This window comes from Aquila chrysaetos, chromosome 4, assembly GCF_900496995.4.
Source record: "Aquila chrysaetos chrysaetos chromosome 4, bAquChr1.4, whole genome shotgun sequence".
NCBI classification, from domain to species: domain Eukaryota; kingdom Metazoa; phylum Chordata; class Aves; order Accipitriformes; family Accipitridae; genus Aquila; species Aquila chrysaetos.
In genome coordinates this window covers 70,795,716-70,818,596 of record NC_044007.1, presented here as the reverse complement: position 1 = coordinate 70,818,596, position 22,881 = coordinate 70,795,716, and the positions used below count along the sequence as shown (strand labels likewise).

The 22,881-nt window shown below is 37.0% G+C and overlaps 1 protein-coding gene across 3 annotated transcripts in view; it reads right to left on the bottom strand.

Moving 5' to 3' along the window:
• LPCAT1 (lysophosphatidylcholine acyltransferase 1) overlaps positions 1-22,881 on the bottom strand; it is a 64,387-nt gene that overhangs the window by 25,763 nt on the left and 15,743 nt on the right. For all 3 annotated transcript variants that reach the window (XM_030011725.2, XM_030011726.2, XM_041123039.1), the window contains 6 exons: positions 19,493-19,605; positions 18,000-18,060; positions 15,379-15,437; positions 10,087-10,121; positions 7,393-7,447; positions 3,733-3,815 (listed from right to left, as the gene is read on the bottom strand). In XM_030011725.2, coding sequence (XP_029867585.1) covers positions 3,733-3,815; positions 7,393-7,447; positions 10,087-10,121; positions 15,379-15,437; positions 18,000-18,060; positions 19,493-19,605 — 406 coding nt within the window. The remainder of the gene's footprint in view (positions 1-3,732; positions 3,816-7,392; positions 7,448-10,086; positions 10,122-15,378; positions 15,438-17,999; positions 18,061-19,492; positions 19,606-22,881) is intronic.

The window sequence follows — 22,881 nt, the reverse complement described above, 5'->3', positions numbered from 1 at the left end:
AACACATGAAGTGAATTAAAAGTCAAGATATCACCAAAACTTATTTATTTATTTTAAAGGGAGAACCCGCATGGATTGTTGCCATATTTAAAAGCACTCAACTTTTTCAGTTATTCAGAGTGACTCTAAACACACTTCCTGACAGCATGTTGTGGACGAGATGGACATTGACGAAACAGAGTAGAAGTCAGAGCAAGGCCAGAAAGACCAAAGACGACAGACTCACTCAAGAAGATAGGTTATATGAGAAAATCAAATCCAAAGCATATTGACAGGGAATAAGTAGGGGTCCATACTTTAAACAGTAGATTAATCTAATTTGCACAGTAGGAAATTTTGTGCACAATAAGAAAATGATCCCAGGGAAGACAAGCATGGGGTAACTATTCAGCAGCAGTGGCTACCCTGCATGAGTTCTGATTACACAGATAATCCCCAAAACAGAAGAAACAGTGAGCTGAGTGGCTGTAACAAGACTGCACATGATCTAGTTTTTGGCCCAATGCTACTGAGTAAATATCTGTCAATGAGAAAAAAGGTTGAAGATCACAGACATTAAAACCTGGTAATTGCATAGGTAAGATTAAGAAAGCCTTTTAGAAGGAAATTTTGGGTTTTTATAGATGCTGTAAAGCAATCAACAACTAAGGCTTGGATCTTGCTCATCCTTTTGATGAGGAGGATTGCAACACAAGATATGACTGCAAGTTAGCATTGCAGGAAGCAAATATCCACAGGTGCAACTGAAAGGTCTGTAGAAGTTGCAAGCCTTAAATTCATTTTCTACCACAGCACTATCCTTTAAAAAACAGAAATATATCACCTGGATTTTTGTGGAATTTGGTGACAGATCAGTGCACAAATACTGAAAAACACCATCAATCAAGAAGAGATCAGCTCATGTTACATTTTAATTAATTAAAACATAAACTAGGTTTAGTTTAGAAAAAAAAGTCTGTGAGATGAGGTCCTGAAAAGCAGCAGGAAAGCATGCCTGCAGAGCAGAACAGTAATCTGTCCTACGTAACTTCTCATCACAACGTTCACATCAATGAGATGATCATCCCCAACATGGTCCAGGAAAAACAAACCAGTGTATTCATACTCAAATGGATGCTATATGGCAGCAGAGAAGATGAATGATACAAATGGTTGGTTAACACCTGAATGCATCTTCAAAAGCATACAATCCTTGTTATCCCAGATGAGAAGGAATACAATGAAGATGTGTAGAGCGCTACAACAGTTAAAAGACAGCATTTCCTTTGTTATTGGTATGGCTACCTGAGGGAACCTGAAGTACAGGAGAACAGTTATGCTTGAAGTCCCTGGCCTGAAGCAGAGTGCCAAAAGGCCAGGCCCACTTTCGGTTTCACTTTTGGGTCAAGTAAATTAATCTGTCATGCAAGAAACTAATGTCCTAAGGAAGCAAACCTCTGTGAATGACAGCAACTCCTTTGTCAAATATTCAGTTTATATATAAGTGAACAGGAACTATCTAGAGACTCTCATCACTCACATCTGTGGCTGCCCACAGAAAATCTAAACAAGTAAGGCTAAACCAAAAATTCTCCACAGAGTCAGCAAGTAGAAGCAGCATAAGAAGCAGACATGCTGTCAAGTGCTTTCTTCGACACTTAACAGAAGCTGTTCACAAGACAAGAGTATGATGAAGGCAAACAGATTTCAGGAGTGGAAATCGTATCTCTTGTTGCACTCAGCAAGTTCTATCAATTCCCCTTGAAATCAGGGGCAAGAGACAAGGTTTTGCTGCAACACTGGTTTTAGACTTACAAATGCATTATTAGCTGGGACTGCCACCTCCGCTGCTATAAAATATCCAGTAGCATTAGACTCCTCTTCCAGAAAAATACAGGGGGGATGAAGGGGAAAGCAGACATCTAAACAGATACTGAATTGACCTCTTGACATCAAAATGGCACACTGTCACCAACTCAATCTTCAAGAAAAAGAGACAAATCTAGATGAAGCAGTAATACTGTCCTTTATTCAGCAATGCAGGGTGCAATGCTAGCACCAAATAGCACCTGAGGTGCTAGAGTTGCAACTGCTACAGCTCCAAGACAGACTGGCAGCATCTGAGTTGGTATCTCCTACACCAAAAGCCACATGAGCTAATTGGGAGAGTCTGGAGAACTGCCAGGAGAAGTAAGCATCTGGAAGTGGTCAGAAGTAAATAAATTTTGGCTATATTGATGTTATTTTAACTGGTCTACAGTAATCCGTGGTATCCAGGAGTCAGCATTCTGGTTTAGTCCCATCTGCATTTTAACTTCAGAACTTTGATATCCAAACACATTTATTTTCCTTTCACATCAACACAGCATCTGCAGCCTTTTCTTCATCTCAAAGCAAGCCATAATTGCTGTCCCCATTCTGACAGTGGTCCCTTTAGACCTGGATCCCACTTCTGTTACCCCAAATGCCTAATTCTTCAGAGGTGGGAGGAAGAAACAAAAAGGAAAAGGAAAAATCATTGCCCTCCTCCTAAGCAAACATAGAAGGGAAGGCTTTCAACATGCAAGTTGTTGTAAACTTCTGTAGTCTTTCAAAATTTCTCCTTATACCACACAATCCCTGTCATCTGATTGAAGTAGAGTTCAGTTTTAAGGTTTCATAATAGAGCCTTCTTTTACCCAAAGTCTGAGGACAACACTTTTATGTAGTGCCAGCTGACTGTCTTAAATTAACTACAAAAGTCTTTGAGGCCACTGCAACTCTAAGACAGGTTGATTCAAACAGATCCTTTATTTTTCTTTTGTGAGAACTGTCCTTTCATACAACAGATCGACTATTGATCTATTGTTGTATTACAGGCCCAACATCCTTAGGGAAACTCACAGAGCTGGGTTCTCCTTATAAACCAGAGAAGAATTACCAGTTTTTGTCTACAAACTGGCCTGTGGTTGAAACTGGTAACTTAGAGACAGAAGAGAAGTTACAGAAAGGAAATTAAGATTTCACAAGTTCTTTCAAAATTAGGAGTAGGAAAGTTCATAAATCCTTCAAGAGTTATTAATGATCATACACCTGAAGGTTCTCTGTAAATACTGAAAAGAACATCTACTGACAAATGGAAGACTTAATGAAAGGACAAAAATGAACGAACAAGAGAGGTTAATAAAAAACAGAACAAAAGAGAATGAAGGTCTGTATATTCAGTGTTGGCCTTATTATACACTATAGAGAAGTGTTGTAAGCATCCTCACATTAACATTCAACTTCAATTAGTTTGCATTGTATCAGTGCCCTATTTCCAACAGAAGCAGCTTTCCTGTGCTTTACTATTTGAAATAACCACAGGCTAACAATGAATACGGGAAACTATCCTTAACCTCATTTAAAAAGTCATAGCTTAAAATGCAACCTCAGTATCACAAAATTCAGTTACATTAACTTTCATAAAATTCAACTATACCTTTCACCCCAGAAGACTAAATATCCACAGCAGCAAGCAGAACTGGCTTGTTATATGAAGACATGTTAAAGAAAAACCAAAACCACCAACTCCTACAGTTCCTGCTGTATTTGTGGCTCCCTGGCCTCCTCAGAGAGGAAGGCAACGGCTACATAAAAAGTTTTGTATACACTACTGCAGACTACAAGCTTCTTTGCAAGCAGGCAACTACACTGACTTGATTTCATGACATTTTCTTGATCCTAAAATTAAAATCACACATGTATTTTTATTCCATATTAAAACATACTTACTCTGCCATTACACGTCTGACATTATTGGCATATAACACTGGATTTTTTCTTTCTTCTTCTGAAGGAATATACACGGGCAGAAACTGCATACAGAGAACTGAATTATACCAAGAATATTTAACATTTTAAACAACCTCGATTATAGCACTATGGTGAAAAATGTATACAGTTTGTTGCTACTTACAAAATAATATTAACAGAAGGACTATTAAAAAAAACTAAAAATTGAACTCTTAAATGCTTAAGGATGCATCATACTTCTAGAAATTCACATAACAGTGACTCTGCTCATTTCTTACCTCACAGAACCCAAGTAGAGCTTTACCTTCCTTTCATAAGTGAGACCAGGAATTTTTAAATTATTTAAAAGTATTAGCATTTTCTTGCACAAACTCTTCTCTTACATTCTGTATTGTTCAGCTTTTTGCAGATAACCAAGAAAAGCACCTGCTACCTGCTCTATAGCTTAAATATCAAGAATTCAGATTCTCAGGACATCAGGTATTTACTGTTCCCCCTGCACATTTTGAATCATATACGACTGCTTAATGTACACATTAGAAGTGTTTTTATCTTCTGCTGTTGGATGTTTTGAAAAATTTCTCCTTCAAATTCGACACTGGATATTAATACTCAGTTGAAAGAAAAATTCTAAATAAATGCAGATGGCCACAGAACCACAGAAGAGTTGAGGTTGGAAAGGGAAAATTAAACCACAACTGCTGGAGACCTGCAACAGAAAAGGCAGCTTTCAAAATGGGAAGGCCTATATTAATAGACCTTCTAGCTTTTGGCTATATTTTTAAGTGTTCATTGAAATATGCAAGTCCCAAGATCATGGCCAGTCTCGCCTATAAAAACCCTCAAACATCCCATTTCTGCCGAGTAACTAACTTCTCAGAGAGAAGCAACAAGAAAGGATCACTCCAATTCCCACCTCTGCTCAGTACCAGACAGACAATTCCCCTAGTAATACAACGTAATTAAATAAATTATGCACTAAGTGTGCAAAATGTTTGTAATTCTGTGGAAAGCTTCTGAAGTAGAAACCAAATGTGTAATAAGCTTACTTATATTTCATATAATTACCTATCGGTAATACAAAATGGGAATTATGACCCAGAAATTTCACACTGGTCTTTAGAAAAAAAAAATAAGAATTGGGGAATAAATATAAATTTTATCATTTAACCAAATATTTCTCAGTAACTATGAAGTTAGCTATATTTTCAGAAAAGAATAAGGGTATGATCAGCAGTACCCAAAATGCTGCCATTATTTGTCTGTTTCTTAGAAGTATTCAGTGATGGACAAATCCTTAGTTTATTTTGGGTTTTGCTACAGTTTTCCCTATATGCACCACTGCAATTGAAAACTTATGCCTCCTGTCTTCTAGGTTTACAAGCAGGTGGCACCAGCCTGATGTGATGTAATATACAAAAGGCCAAGACTGTGAAGCTAACAGAGACAGAAAGATTGTTCCTTTGAGTTCCAAGCCCAATTCTATTTCTTTTACTTTGAGTTGCAAATTGCTATCAGGACAACTTGGAATATGAGGTGATTTCAGACATCTTCTACATGTCTGCGCCTAACTGGACAGAAACAGCATTATCATTTCAGCACCACTAACAAAACTAAGAGAAGAACTCTCAGCTGCTGCGGGCTGATGGATGTATGAACACTGAAGCTGACAGGCCAGCAAAACAAACTGACACAAGCCAAAACAAACTACATGTGCAGGTGATCACATACCCTTTCTTGTTCACAAGATTGCTTGCATGTCAGTTCCAAGTACAGAATGGATGGCCAGGCCAATATTTACAGTAACCCATTATAAAATCTACATAGATGCTTGCTTCTCAATATACATGCTGGATGACACATATGGTATGCCAGAACATACATTATATACAGAGAAGCCCAGACTAACAATCTTTGGATCCTGATTGCTGGCTGTTAGACCTTACAAGCTATCATTTAATCAGAACCATATTGAAATTGTGTTGCTTTGCTGTACATCTCCCTGAGTTATTGGGTCTTCAGCAGTAATTCTGGTATCAAGGCTGGTTGGTATTAGCCAGTATCCCTGTGCTGATGGAACAAAGCAGGAATAAAAGCCAACAAAATCTGAAAACCAAGGGAAAAACATGACTTTGAACACAGAACAACTCATTTTTTCTCTACGTTCCTAAATCCGCAGCACTTCCTTACAAAAACAGATTCAACAAGTAGCTCTCAAGTACCCTGCCTCATACTTGCGAGCAGCCTTGCAAACAGCTCTGCTCTTCTATCCTCTGCCAAGCTCCTGCTTTAGTACAGAATATTTCAGAAAGTCACTTGCTTTTTTTTTTTTTTAAAGACAACCAAAGATCATAACTTGTTCTTGTGCAAGTTCTGTATGTGCTACAGAAACTCAGCATCTGCTAGCAGCTGCTGCCTCAAAAATCAAGAAAGCTCAGCAGTGTTCATTTCTGTGTGAAAGAACCCATTTTACTTGCCGAGGGCAGAAAACCATGTTCCTGAGACAGAGTAAAAATCCTGCCAGTTAGATGGTTTGTCGTATATCTACATGAGGCAATCACTCCCTGTCCTTCTACCAAAAACAGGCCACTGTTTTGAAATAAGATTTTTTTTTTTCCTATTAATAGCTGCAAACACGCAACTAAAGTGATAACACAAACCACAAATTTCTATAATAGGAACAACTGCTCAGTGGCTGGTATTTTGTGCATTCATTATTTTTGAGAAGAATTTATAGCATAAATAAGTAAACACAGAGCATAGCAATGCTAAATACCGTGATTAACACGCTATGTGTTACAATAGTAACACATATGTGTATGTAAATATGTAATAGTTCCTACTGGTTTACCCTGCCATCAGTAAGAGATAAGTAGCTACCTCATTATTAAAAAAGGTAAGCAAAAGAACCACACAACATCTGTCAAATATCCTCTGTAACACCTTTAAAACACCATACTTCTCCACAAAGATGTAATTACTCTCTGGAAAATGCACGAGGATAGCAATTTAAAAGGAAAGGTTTTAATTGTTTTCACATTTTCACTATGATAGTCTTCAGCCTTAGAATCACATAGTGTTTCGCTCAAAACAAAGTTAAGAATATACATAAACTTAAATTTTCTTTTTGTTTTCCAATTTCATATTCTGAACAGTGCAGCCTAATAAAAAAATTAGCCAGACATATTAAATAACCTACCTGGCCTATAAAAAACCACTTAAAATTATTTTTCTCTAGAAGTGAGTCCTTAGATTTGTACATCAGCATTCACACACTTGGATATCTAACATACACAGTTGGTATACTAGCTGGAATAGCAATCAGGTGATTAAAAGACAAGAAATTTGTTCACAAAAGACTCTTTAAACAGAGTCAGAAATCTATCTACTCAATTTAAATGAGTAAGAAAGTAAAGTCTTAAGCCAAGTGGAAAACTATATTTTGTTACTCCATTTTTAGGCTACATTTTCAGATACAGAAGCCATTTGTCTAAAACATAAGTGGTATTTTAACCTATTTTTACAGAGTGTGTTAACATATAAAGTTGGAATACACACTTTTACTTCAGAATTACATACAATATTATGTATTCTGATACTGCTCAGAATACACTGGGTTTTTTTTTTTTTTTTACTTACCTCAATTTCCACAGAATTGTGAAACTGACACAAAGTAAGCCATAGAATTTCTAACCTGAAAGGGAAAAGAAAAAAAAAGGAAAAAAAAAAAAAAAAGGAAAAGGATAAGGGAAAAAATTTACATGTAGTGAAACAGTAGTACATTATGCTCCGAAGTCTTCAAGTAACATTCCTACTTGTAGGTATGATCATATTCAGATACAAAATTAACAGAAAAGGTCTTTGTGAGTAATTCTATACATTACATTCTGTAAGGTGGAACAAAAGCAATTTACACTGAAGTTGCATCTTAAAAGATACCCAAAAGCAAGGAGACAAGCATTAATATGATATACAGATACTAATACATACAGTAAGATATGTGACATAGTCTGGAAAGAGTGTCTGTTTCGAAAAAATGCTGTATTCAGCATAGAGCTGGAAAGATTCATTATAATCACTGAGATTTTATTATTAACTTGGTTTGGAATCAAAGTTCATTATACTTCAGAAGTCTGTAATAGTACATGTGTTTTAGTAGCCTAAGACACAAGATACTAGAATAAACTTGACCTTAGAAAGCAGGAAGATTCAAATCCAGGAAAGGATTTAGTAAACCTAAATTAGGGAGCAGAGTCAGTAGCCACATTTTATACAGTATCTAGGTAGTTACAGCAATCAATCACTGTGAGGAGAGGGCTGGTCAAAATCCTCTTAGGCAGATAAAGTGCAGTTCCTAGAAGCAACACCCTGCTCATTTTGCTATACACTCATGCAGGGCTGCAACACAGTTTTTTTCCGTTCTTTCCTACTGAACTTCGGACACATTAAAGCAAAGAAAAGGAGCAAGAGCAACAGTGGAACTTGTGATTTGAAGTTCATGTCGCTGACAGGAAATATGAAAGTCTGGTTTCTAGGTCCTTGTCCAAGAACACTAAAAAACTCTAATAAATTACAAGTAAACTTTTCTCTCTGCCAACTCTCTGTAATCCTCAAAGATTAAACCTTAAATTATAAATATCAATGTAAAAAACTGATAGAACCTGTATCTAACTCAAGCCTTATGTAGAGAAAACTTAAGTTGTATGCTATAGTCAATCTTTGTTTTCAAGGTAGAATCTGTTGATCTGCTCTGAATACTGTCAAAATAGTAAAAACATTACTGTAAGTAACTTCTGTAAGTGGAAGTGCACAGTTTCCATGTAACAAGTTTTCAATCCATTTTATAGGCTACAACAACTTTGAACAAACAGAATACTCCTGGATACATCACCATTTCCAGATTAAGTTTTGGCTAACACTATGACAAAAGAGAGACATTTGCTGAGAAAGTGAAGGCTGTATCAGTCCTAACAGTATTTTCTGCTAAGACATCAGAAATAAATTTTAGGTCACTCAGAAGAATTAATCCTAATTAAGTAAGGCTGTAATTTAAACTGACCCAGTGAATTAGCATAACATCACGTGCTGCCTCAGATTCTGATTCAGCTTTAATTTAATTTCACTTTATTAAGCAGTGGTCAGCACTTCCAAGTAAGGGTTTTGTACACATTGAAGTGATCTGAGGCAACACACCTACAAGTTCCTTCCCTCTTCTTCCTCCTATGTGTTCTTGACTCCTCAGGTAGGAGACTAAGCTGGAAGTAAGCTACTCACCTTTCTCCCCTCTGGCTGAGTTAATTTGCTAGATGAACTGCAGTGCAAATGCAAGGTGAGAGGGAGGAAGGAACTCACAAGGAGAGAAAAGAAATCCCTGCATACAGTAAATGCTGCAGTACCTACTTACTTTAGACACTATCATGGATTCGTCCACTTCCAACATGATGATTTCACTGAAAGCTGAACCTTTAAAAGTGATCAATGATTTCCTCAAGTCTCCAAATCTAGACATGTCCTTAATTAGACATGTCCTTAATTAGGTTCCCAGTCCATTTGAAGGTGCAAAATTAATTCACAAAACTCTAAATTACTTGAATCTTGGCTAATCCCAATGGTTTCCCCGTTACTACTAAAATACAGCATCTCAGGTGGGACATTCAAAACAATAGTTCCCAAGAAGGCTAATGGCAAGCCATTAACCATAGAAACCAACTCCCTGTTACGTAGGGTTCGAAATTTATTGTTTTGATCTTCATCGAAACACTTTAGAACTAGACCAACCCCAACACGAAAATAATGCTAAAAAAATACTTTTTTTTTTTTTTTTTTAAACAAGCAAGAACTGCTTCATTTAGTATTTTACATAAATTTACTAAGGAACCTCTAGAAAAACATTTCAGGTTTAAAAAAAAAAAAAAAAAAAATCAAAGTTGCATTCAGGCAAGATAATGGAAACAGTATCTCCAAATTCCCTGAGTGGGTTGACTGTTTCCATGGGACTAGACCAATTTCAAACAATAGCCATACAGATTTTATACAGAAACACACCAAATCAATGTACTTGGCTTAAAAAAACCCCAAAGTTTGAAATAAAAACCTAAAATCCATTCTGCAAACCACCAAAATTATAGCAGCAGAATTATACTGTTTATACCTGAATTCCTCTAACGAAGTATTATCATAACTAAGGAATAATAGATAAAAGACAAATTAATCCCAGAGAATAAGCCAATAACCAGCAATTACTACTTGACTATATATGCCTATAAGACATGTAAATGAAAACTAATGAAGGAAAGCAATCATGGTATAAGCAATTAAACATAAACCACTTACGCTCCTGGCCCTTGCCACGTCCATGTGATTGTATCCTAAGAAAAGAAGCATGACGGTTGCAATTAATTACTGTACTTCAAACTTTTGTTACATTATAGTTAGTATAACTGATGACATATGACTAAAAGGTTTTCACAGAACTTCAGTGCCCTCTTTGCAAAAGTTCTTAGCCCCAACAGGAACCAGCCTACCTTTTAGGTAGCTAGGAAACACCCAGTAACCCAGCTCTTAAACACAGAATATCTATATTCATAAAACGTTTAAAGATCCAGGGATTCTTCAAATGCTGTTAGCCTTGGAAAAGTTCTTTACTGTGAGCTGATGTTCTTTGATATGCATAGTCCATGTGTATTTTCCTAACCCATCCTGCTCGACAGGGTGTCCCCCTACACTTTACACAGACCTCCCAGCAACAGATATGAACACTCTATAACACTTCTCAAGTGTTTGGGACCTGTGGAGATGACTGAAAAGAAGTCTGCTTAACTGACATGAAGCAGCAGGACAAGAAAGAGCTTAAGTCGGACCTCAAAACAGGATTTTTCCAGTTGCCTGTACTCACAGACAGCATACAGCCACCTGCCTGATCCCAGAATCAAAAGGCACATAAGACATCTAAACCCACAAATTTACTCTCAGGCAAGACCTGCAGCACTTTTAGATGGCTGCAACGAGCAGTGTGTAAAACACTAAGAGAGGACAAATAGCAGTGAAAAAAGTGAACAAGATCCAACTAGCAAAAAGGGAATGGAGACCTGGAAAGAAGTATATAACTGGTGACAAGGAGGAATATGACAGTAAAGGTCATCACATTTTTAACTGTAGAGACTAAGAAACACCATAGGAAAAAAATTGCAATACTTGGAGATGAGATTTAAGCATAGAAGTAAGAATCCAAAAACCTGAAAATGAGTTCCGAGCTACTGTTCTGAACAACTGGGAAAAAAATGTACAAGTCATTAATGGAAAGACAAGAGGACTTGGTAAACTCAGGTTTCTAAAAGACCAGATCAGAAAGATATGTCTATCAACCTACTGAAAGTGCTCCAAGTTCAGTTCTACGCTACCATCCAAACCATTTTAGAGAGTTTAGGTGATCACATGTGCCATGATCTCAAAAAATCAAGTCAAACTCATGTTTTAATTACCATTTAGAGCAAAAGGCTGTCACAAGTTAAAACGAGAGCAAGCAACACATCCATAAAAGGTGAAAAATGTGACTAATATGATAGATCAACAGCTTGGGGTAAGGCCAATTTATCATGAAGGGCTACTAAAAATTTAAATCCTGACTTTCAACAATTATCGTATTTTGTTTGATTTAAAATAAAGAATTATTCTATCTCTAGCAATCAACATACATGCATGAAAATAGACTTTTCCATGTAATGATCTTGTAGAACTTTAATGTCTGTAGTTTTACTGTGAAACTGGTTTTGGCAATTTTGATGTCTCTGATAATACTCCAAGTAAACATGTTATGGGGCTTGTTTTTTCCACAAGGAACTTTCATTTATAAACCCTGACCATTGCAATGTAGATAGCTGATAATTTCTCTAATCAGAAACTACCATACAGAACAACAACACAGCACTACACATATCCAACTCAGCTCTCTAAATTACAACAGTGCAGAAAGAGACAAAGAAAAGCAAGCTCTATAAAGGTACCTTGCCTGGGCAATGGATCACTGCACAGCAAATAGGTATTTTCAGAATCCGGCCATTGTGCTGGCTAGCTGGCACGACAAACTCAAATAAGCCACGTATCTATCAACAATCCTGCGAGAAATTCCTAATATGAATGTCACAGCAGACATGCATGCTTTTTCTCATCAAGAACATCAGGATGCAGCAGGGATGACGACTAAGTGCCATGTAGTGGAAAACAGGATTCTGGTCTGCAAGAGGCAGACCTATTTTGCAGGAGACTCCTGCCAGCATATCCAATATTTTAAAAACCAGCAAGCAGAAGAGAGGAAGTGGTATTTTCTATACCTAGTTTAGATACCTTTTATATTTTATCACAGCTACCGGCTTATGCTTATGGACAGCATTCACTTTGATAGCGTTCTGAGTACACTTTGAAACTTTTGTATCTAGATAACGAATCCTTTGAACTGTGTGGAAGTATATCTTCTATATAATTTGTATTTGACACAAGAAGATACTGAGAATCATGCCAAGCTTCAAACAGCAGATAGGCTGTGTTTTTACATGCTCAGTCAACCCTGACACAACAAAGCTGCACAAGAGATGCTGCCAAACCTCTTATCAAATAGCACAGTTTCCTGTGGAAGACACTTAGACGTAAAAATATATTTAAAATGGCTCTGTGATATTTAAACAGGTATATAGCCTTTCATAATCACCAGCACTCTGACAGAAGGAAATGCTTTACACTAAAATTCTTTGTGTGTACATGTGAATTGCAAAAAGGATTGCTGTAGAACCTATGGATGGAGACAGAGCGTTTATTTTAATTAAAATGTAGGTAACAGCTGTCAAGCATCCAATAGGGAAAAAACTACCAAACTAGATAAACAGAAGCAAATTTTGAATTTCAGGTCTAAACAACACTTTAAACCTTACAATTTCTTTCTGCTCATGCATCAAGGGGAGCAACATACTAACATATTACTCCTAAAGAAACATTGATACAGGACTAGAGGCATCATCTACTGCAAACAATCCCAAGCCCAAAGAAGAAAGGTATTCAGAGGGAAACCCTGACTAGAAAGAGTTTTTCATGGCAACCAGAACTAGATTTATTTGCTAGAAAAGAACTGAATTTATCATCATCACTTTTGCCACTTTTCAGTCCACTGCCAAACAGTAGTACTTTACCTAGTTCTTGAATAGAGTACAAAGAAAGAAACATGTAAGAGTGCACATACCTACTACAATCACCCCAGGCTCTGATCTCAAAAAGCCTCCCAGAACAGTCAGCTGCACTCAAGTCCAAGACTGTTTGCATCTGTACTGTGGAACTCAGAGCTCTGAAGGTAGATCAGAGCAGGCAGTTCAAGCTAAAAGCAGTGGGGTGACTGCACACAATGCATATCTGGAATTCACAGGCTAAGCGAAGATCTTAAGAAATTACTTTCTAAACCTAAAATTATAATGTGCAGCAGTCAAACAAGACAACAAACAGAAAGCCAGAGACAATTAAAGTTTGCTAGAAATGCTGCCTTAGTGTATGAAAAACAATGTTTTCTCCCGACTCTTGCTTGCTACCTAACTCTTAACTGCATCCTAACCAAAATAAATCTCACCTTCATGTATCACATCATACTCCTCCTCATTCCTCTCCCCATTCTAACTTTGCTGCAACTCTTCTGCAGCCCCCAAGATAATCTAAAAATCAAATAGTAATAGCATTTATCATCCCCCCATTAATGCTTAGTGGAAGTAGACCTTAGGAGGTTAAATGACTCAGTAAGGCACTGAAAACTAACTGTTTTACAGCAATTAAAAGTAGTAGGAAAAAGTAAAGTTTCATACACAGATTCAGGCAAAGTCCAATGGATATCTATATAAATATTTACGGTTTCTTTTACAACGTTTTGCAGTAATATAAAAAAAATTACAAAAATTTTCATTAAAATTTATATTGATGTACTTCAATGTAAAAAGCTCACAATTTCCATTAATAGACTATTAGGAACATTTAATATTAGTTGACAAACATTGCATATTATGTACTACAGGCAATAAGGACATTTCAGGATGAAGATGAATTTTTGAACATTTGCAAATTAATGTTTGATAGCTTTATATTGTTATAAATAAGTTTAATATTAACCGAAAGGAATAAGGTATATTAAGTATGACATAAGGCATGTGCATATTTGCAATTTAAACTGGCAGTGCAATAAAGGTTTAGAAATATTTTTAGAAAAGAATCTTTCTTCCTGAAAATAAAACAATTATGTAATGAAAAGTTCCAGGCAACCTGCTACAATGCACTTAATACTATGTGAGCATAACAGACTGCTATACTTGTCACAGCATCCGCAAAGATAATTTTGGGGTTTGTTACTGCAAACTAGTTGACTGCCATCACACCTTGTCTCAGTCAAGAGCAAATGGTGGTCTATGTGTATTAACTTTGCTTAGGTTCTTTTCTTTTTTTAATCAAGCATATGTTTTATATCAACCTGCAAACTGACAGAAAGAAAAATGGATGGAAACACTTTAAAACATAAGCACTTGGGTACCAAGAAGAAATGAACTCCTTAGATCAAGGGGTTGTTAAAGGGTTAGTCAAAGAGAGACTACATGAGATCTTCTGATGTGACATGCATCAGCAAAGAGGCAAGGTAGTCCTTATTTTACTTCTGACACTCCTCCCACACTCCCCTAAATAACTTCTATTTCAGAAGGAGACAGACTGGACCTGAAAATAGCCTAACAGTGCTCAAAAAGAAACTTCAAGTATAAAAGCTAGCAAAGTTCACTAGGAAGCATCTTCTATTTAACTGAGGAATGTAGACAGACAGGATTCTGGCTGCAGTACGACAGGAAAGTATCTACATCAGGTAAAATTAATAATAATAATATAAAAAAACCCCACCACCTCTTCTGTGCTTTCCTGTAGGCTTGGTCTGGAAGTAGATGAAGTAAGCTTTATCTTCATTTGTTTCCCTATATCTTTACCAAGCATTTGTAACAATTGTTTAATTTAGATATTGTAAATAAACACTATAATTTGCACATATAATTTACATGAATCTGATTTATGTTGAAGGACTACTCCAAATTAGCTCGTGTCTAGCATTCCTTAGCCAAGTGCATAGTGAATGTAAACAAGACACTGAGACACCTTATAAAGGTGATGAGGTCCCCCAAACATTATTCTATTATCATTTATCTAGTTGCATTAATTTGCGACTAACAACCCCACAGGCAGGAGGTGCAGAAGCATCTTCCAGCAATAAATTATACTAAAAAAACCTCTCCAGCACACACTGTAGGAACAGGGAGCACATGGGAACACAGATCCTAGACAGAAATTGACATTTGTCTTGTCATTTGTACAGTACTTCTTGTAACAACCTCAGTAACTTTCAGAACACTGTTTTAAAAGAGTAACCTAATAAAAGCAGAAACATTTAAACTATCTCAGTTAAGACTATTTATATTGCTAGAGGCTTAAGCAACACATACTTAGCCAATAAGCATTTACTAATGCTTGCCAAACTTCTAAATCTAATTATCTAACCTAAAAGATTACAGAAGTGCCAACGTATTAAGAGGAAAATGCCCCATACCTACTGCAAGCTGAACTTACCAGTTTGTTTGGATAACGTAAAACCACTGGCTGTACAGGAACTCCAGGAATAAACGCTCCTAGAAGGCACATACGACAAATCATTACTTCATAGTGCATTTTGGCGCAGAAGAAATTTATTGCAGTAAAGAAAAAAATTATACAATTACTGTGCTGATATGCATAGGAATTAATTGATAGTGGAAAAATAAGACCCAAAAGTAGCCTCAAAAGTAATCTAAAGAGCAAGCACTGAAGAATGACAATGTATAACCATCTTTTCAGAAGATAAATAATTACGAATGCTTGCTTGCATTCTCTAAATTATCCTCTACCACTTACATAAATTGTTATGTACACAAGTCAAAGCCCAGTACCAAATTCAGCTTGATAAATGATTAAAAAAATATGAGCATGTGCAAGATATTTAAGTCAATACATTCTCTGTGGTCAACAGTATTTTTTGGTGAAGAACCTAAGCTTTCTTATGCAAAAGCAGCTTTCTATTTTTAGCTGAGCAACACCGATTTATAGGAAATTTATCATCTCTGAAGTAACAGAATTAACTTGATTTTTTTCTCCCACCTTAATTTCCCTCAGAAGGGCTTATTTATTTTTTCTGTAGCTATGGAAAAATCTAATAGAAACTATTGAACTAAAGCTGTTGCACAGAAGTATCACTTCATTTCATATGAGAATTATAGTTCTGGTAAATCAGTAGCACAAGATCTATCAATGTCATTTGCTAATCATTTTCTTGGTTTCTAGCACAAAGATTGGGTAAGCATGATAACTATCTTGCTCAAGATTTCTCTAAACATCTTTTTCTCGTGAAAACAATAAAGACAGTCTTCACTCAAATTATGTTTTTTATAGCAATTTACTAAGTTCTGCCCAATATTTCAATTAAAATTAAGAACTGAACGATGGAAGTATACTGTATTCTTAGCATTACATTTGCTTTTCAGAATACTTGCATAGATGTAAAAGAAGTAATAGTTAATGGAGTATACACATCTTTAAATGAAGGTTGTCTGAATGGGATCCTGCAGAGATTTGGTTCTTGGCCCAGTGGTACTTTCTGTTCAGTCTCCAAAACCAACAGCCTAAGCAACTTTTGAAAGAATCCGAAGGTGACAAAAATCTGAGTGGTAGATGACAAGACCACCATTTAAACAAAACTAGACTAGCCCTGTATGACTAGCTTGCACGAACACAAAACCAAAAAACTGTGTAGTAAGAGCAAGGAGTGTAGACCACTTCAGTAGAATGGGGAAAGGCACCCTGAAAGCAGTTACTTGAATAGACACCTAAGTAATTTGATATAAGTGAGGAATTTTGAGGCAAAGGATTTCTGGGAGGCTGGGTGGATACAGAAGCAGGTTCCAGTAGGAAAAGTGAGACAGTCAAGAGGCAGACAGCAGCAGGTACTAGACCAGGAGAGGAAGATAGAGTGGGGATTTGAGGCAGAAAGTATATGGTGCCTGGAATGTCTATGGCAGAGGGACAGCAGGAAATCAGGGGTTTAATGAAGGATTCAGGCTGGTTTTCAAAGCACGGCCAGGATTCAGGTGGAGAGAGAGGGAAAGGAAGAGTAAAGAGCGAAAGAAGTGGATATTCTCCTAACTACCACTCATTCATCTAAAAAGGTAAAGAGCTGAGAGGGGAGGAAGAAAAGCTTTCTGAATGTTTGTTCAGGAGACAATACTGAGAATCCTTCAGCCAAATGAATCAGTGCAAGGAATTACAATGCTGATTCATTGCATGATATTCTAATAGTGATATGCAAGTTGTACGCAATACAAAATATAAGACACACAGTAACACCAGCACACAATGAGCTAGGCAGAAACCTAGAAAGAGTCAAAAAACACATTCACAACTGCCTCATTCACTGCAGTCTCCTCATTCACCATCTCCCTACCTACATCATAAAGGCAAGTTTACATTAAACATTGGTGGTTCACTGCAGTCTTGGCATTTCTCCTTGTTGTAACTACAGTTTACAGCTGCAACAATGTCCAGTGTTATACCCTTTAATAATTTTATAAGCTAAAAGGGTGATACTAACTGAAAAGAGTTTAGAATGTGGATGTTAAAAAAAAATATTGTAAAAAATGGCAGCCTCTGTAACAGTGCTATACTGGCAAGATTCTCGTGCCATCTTCACCAGAATGCAACTCCACAGAAGAGTTGGAGAGGAATCAACACGTACAACACAGCAACAAAGGCTGCAGCAGCCTGAAATAGATACACACTGATACCTTAAGTTTTATAGTGTATCTAAATGCTGCATGACAGACCCCAAACAGGAAATGGAGGGGGCAAGGAAAAAAAAAAAAAAGAAAAAGAAAAAAAAAAAAGACAACCACAAACAAAAACCCAGTAAGAAACATTACTCCTCCAGCTCATATGCATCTCACAAGCCAAGAAAAAAAAATGTGAATTATCTAAACCGTTTTGCTCAACAGTGGAACTACAATCCTTTTGTAGCATCAGAAAATTTCTATTCCAATTCCACCCTACTGCAATTTTTAACTCAACTTCTGCAACAGCAAGCAAATTACAATGCAAGTGGTATTTCAGAAAATGAAGATACAAGAACATTCTGTAGAGAACAGAGAAATGAGCATCATACCTACCAGGCTTGAATGTAATTAGACAGGATCGGTTTGTGCAAGTGCCCTCTGGGAATATCATTATCTAGTAATAAAAAAAAAAAAAATAAAAATTTGACTTTTAAGAACTATTTCAGTGTGGATTTATTTATAAACACATCTTTTCAAAGCTAACATTAACTGATTACAGTAAAAAAGTTTTCAGGGAAAAACAGTTCAGAGTAATAAAAAAATAGTGCTCAATAAAGAAGTGAAGTTCTGTCTTAATAGTAAAAATATTTGTCTTTATCTGTGAATTTGCCTCTTTCTTGGCCTCTGATAATCATTTTATTCAATCTGAACACTGACAGCAATCAGAAACAGTTGTGAGTACAAGAGAATTTTCACAAAAGGTTTTGGTGCTGGTAAAAATATCGTATTCTGTTTTGCACCAAAACAAAATTCCTGCTCCCAAGCTAACTGCCTATAGGCTAAGAAAAGGAAGACTGTTATTTTCTTTTTGCATTTATTACTTGGCATGTACACAGATGTCAGAATGACAGAGGCTGAAAATATCTAAACAGAATTCTAACAAGGCAAAAATACTCAAGTTGAACCAAATTCAGAGGAAGAGGTTAGATTGTAAAAAAAAAGTTTCAGACAGCAAAAAGCCAAAAACTGCTAGATATTCTCTAAATCACTTCAGCTCTGCAACTCAGTTTCTTAATCTGTAAGTGAGAATATTTACTTTTTAAAGTGCTTTGAAATCTGTTGATGAAAGTCATGATGTGAAAGCTATGTATCACCTTTGTCACATTGTTTATAACTGTTTATAATGTTTCTGTAGTCCAGTACCTGGATGTAACCACTGTCGTAGTAACAATGCCACAAAAGACATACAATATCTTAGTAAAAAAAAATTCACAAGAAGAATGCTTCAAATTTTCAAAATAATCACATGCTTTCAAGAAACTGACACCTTAGGTAGTCATCCCTTTCCTCCCATTACTCTCTTCCACAGCACATTATAAACAGTCACATTTCAGGTGGAGAAAAAAAAACCCTGAGCCACTTCTTAGCAATGTTTTCATCATGTGGTCCAATAGAGGCGTACTCCAGTTATTGGAACATCTGAGTTGCTTGGGCTGTCTTGGCCAGTATCGCATCTCCAACAGTGACAGCATGCCAAAATCTTGAGAAGGGCAAGAACACGCAATAATTCCCCAGGTATTCTGCTGAGCACCTAATTATTTCCTTCTTAGAGGACTTTCTAAATCTGCTGTGGTCTGTCCATTTGGTATCACTTAATAGAGCTGTCTTCCCATGTACTTACCCAGTCTCCCGTTGAAACACACTGCAATGAAAAGCTAGCATTTTGTACAGATAAGAATCTTACATTCTATCTTCTAGAAAGGCGGGGGGGGGAATCCCACCCTCCACAAACCATCTAAAGAATTCCACAAGGAAAAAAGTAAACTGCATATCGAAAGCCTGGAAATGCCAAATACCATCTGTCACACAGTAGTAGTATACAGTACCTGTGGCCATTTACCATCAGACTGAGCACGCCTCTTAATCTCTTCAACAGTTTTCCTGCGAGAATCCTGGTCTGACCGAGATACAAATACTGGCCGGATGTATTTGATTAGAGCTGAAGACGAGGGAAAACAAAAAGAAGCAAACCAGCCTTTATTTCCCCTTTGTTCGAAAAAGATTCCCCCCCAGTCCTCTGGACAAAAATTTTGGTACAAGTACATAACTACTTTACTATATTACACTGCAAACTTAAATACTCAGCTGAATTATTGCAGTTTTACTGAAATATTTTCATGAATTCCTGTGAGGAAAATCATTTTCATGATTTTGGCACTTGGTACTTGTTCAATTTTTAATAGACCAGTACACATACAGATAATTTAGAACATGATTGTACGTATCATGCATAGTTTTTTGCAACAAAGCAGCAGTGGCTGACTATAGGCCATTTCCTCCCCCCACAAAAATCACAAAATCTATAGCCACCCCCAACCCAGCAAAGTAGCAGGAATCTCCCTGTGCAAGTGCTTCCAAAAGACATCCTGTGAGTCAAACTGCCACTGTCTTTACAGCTTTTGTCTTCTATGACAGCTCAGCTTCACTGAACGTACACCATCAAAGATATTCCATACATGGATTATGTTATTTTTTCTGGGGAATCAGCATCATCAAAAGAAAAAGCATGCTTATTTTCTAAGCTGTCACCTGTTTGCCTATTTCTCATACTAGATGAATCAGATCTCAGGTATCTTCTTCCTGGCTCAGTTGAAGCCAGGAAGCCTTATACATAGCCAGACACAAAATGAGCATGAGCAAGAATCAGAAATCAATCCACAATATCCCCTCCATGCATGTCTGTCAAAAGAACACCAAGGCCCACTTACAAAATAAGTAGCATATACAACTCTTTCACAGTGTCAAAAAGCACTACAAAAGAAGCATCTTCAAATATACTACTTCATGTTTTTATTTAAGCAGGTTGTCTTCAAATACCTTTTTATCATTTTTGTATCTTGCAATCTTATTCAAAGGTTCTAGAGTCACTAAATCATTAGCTATTCTATTTGCCTAAAATACAAAGATAAACCACGTTTTCACATTTCTAACCACTGTGAGACAAGTTCGCCAACACTGGTTGTATAATCTTCTTTTGTCAAGGATAGACTTGCTGCATTAATGGATCAGCCAGTGCTTAAAGTGTGAAGAAAAAAAACAACAGTGAAGGAATTACAGTCCTGTACTCAGCAAAAGCTACTGGTTCTGGTGTTACCCCACTGGCAGTCTTGTCAGCAACTCACCAAAATCATTCTATGGTTCTGTGAAACTAATCTGTCACACCTCACAGCAAGTTCCCAAATGTTCAGCCAGCCTCTGAAATACTGCTTTTGTTCCACAAGTTGTGGAAGCTTAGGACACAGTGTATCAGAGAAAAGTTACCATACTCTTGCACTTTTTCCTACATGCCTGCTATTAGACAGTATCCATAGAACAGTGCTTGCTAGGGGAGCAAAGATCATTGTGGGCCAGCTGGGGTTACTGCTGTGAGAAGGTTAAAAAAACAAACAAAAAATCCCCAAACCACAAAACAACCATACATAAAAACAAACAAACAAACAAAAAACAGAACAAGAAATAAAATTGCAAAGGAAACCATACTTGCTTTCATAACTCTGTTTTGTTTCTCAGTGATGCTAGTCCTGAGTTTCCCCCTACTGCTACAAATTGCTATTCTGTAGCAAAAACAACATTATCAAGTAAAAGAAAGCAAAAGACTCAAATATCCTCAGCCTTCACCCCAAAGCTTCTTTTACATTAGGCCCAAATGATGGAATTCAGGTTACTTCAGGCCAAGGAATGAACAAGGTAATTCCAGAGCTCCGAGGCTCTTATCTAGGGATATGCTGCAAGCAGGGTCATCTTTGCAACACATGAAATTAAGCAAGCAGATAGATTTTACTTAGGGCAGTATGATAGAAACATCAGACTATAGACAAGCTACCAATTTTGAATCTCTAACCACCAATGTAATCTCAATCTGAAAACCGGACAGGCAAGCAGTGTTAACCTGGGTTACTGTTACAACCTTCCCAAAAGCAAGCTACTGCAATGTTACCAACCTCCAAAATAACACACTAGAAGTTGTCTTACAAATGGATGACACCACAAACAGCAACACACTCATGTGCAAAGAAAAACAATTATGGTATGCTGAAAAAGAAGAGACAACTGAAAGCTTGCTTTCCTATGGATTTGTCCTGCCTGTTGAATTATATGACACAAAACAGGCTGCAAGATAAGGTTCATTTCTTTTCTCATGGTTCAGACACTATTCTCATGCAGCTTGCAGAACTTAATTATCTTTTAAACCACCAGCTTGCTTTCAAATGTGTGTGAAGCCATCACTATTTCAACCCATCACATCAAGTCTTAGCCTAATAGAAAGGATGATCACATTAAGTCTTAATTCCTTAGGGGTCAGACTAAAAAGCTGACAGAATTCTTGCTTTAACATTAAACAGCAATTTAAGATCCTGTAGGACTCCAACTACCAGGCCATTAGTGGCTAAGTCCAAAAATGTAAGTGAAATTGAAACCCTCCGTCATCAGTAAGAAGCTGAAAGTACATACCAAGGGAAGGCTAGCTCTGTACTTGCCTTTCCTCATATACTCTTTTCATAGCCACTTTTAAAAACAGGGCACAAGGCTACACAGACCTTTACTCCCACCACATATTTTCACGTTCAGTAAACAGACAGGCATCTGAAAATTCAAAGGCTGTACCAAGTCGATCTGTGCAAAAAACGGGCAGGAGCAGGGCCAAAGGTCTGTAAAGAGAAGCTGAGAAACATACTGAATAGGTGGACAAGATGAGACTGCGGTCAGAAGTCAAGTCAAAACATAGTGAAGCCTGGAGACGGTACTGTAAGGTAGTATGAGGCAAGGAATAGGCAGGACTAGAGCAAAGTCAGGGCAGGAGCAAAAAGCAGGATGCATGAAAATGCTTCAGACAGCTGGCATACTGAACAACTTAAGGAAACAAGCAGAACTGTGCAATATGCTTAATAAACACAACATCTTAACCTTCTCTGCTCATCAATTTAACTGTTCAAGACCAATTGTAACCACGTAGTGAAGACCACAGCTCAAGTATTCAGAGATGCTAAAAGATGTCCTTGCCCATCTTCTCTCACTCCATTAAAACCACCCTTAAATTATAAATCCTAGTGGGTGATGGCAGACAATCCCTCGATTCACAAAATTGACCTGGCCAGTATCATTATTCCAGCTTTTTCTCTAGCAGTGTCAGTCCTACTTGATGTAGTCACTCTTATACCCAACTTCAGCTCATTACAAGTAGTCCTGAAGACAGGTGACACATGCTGTGCTCCAC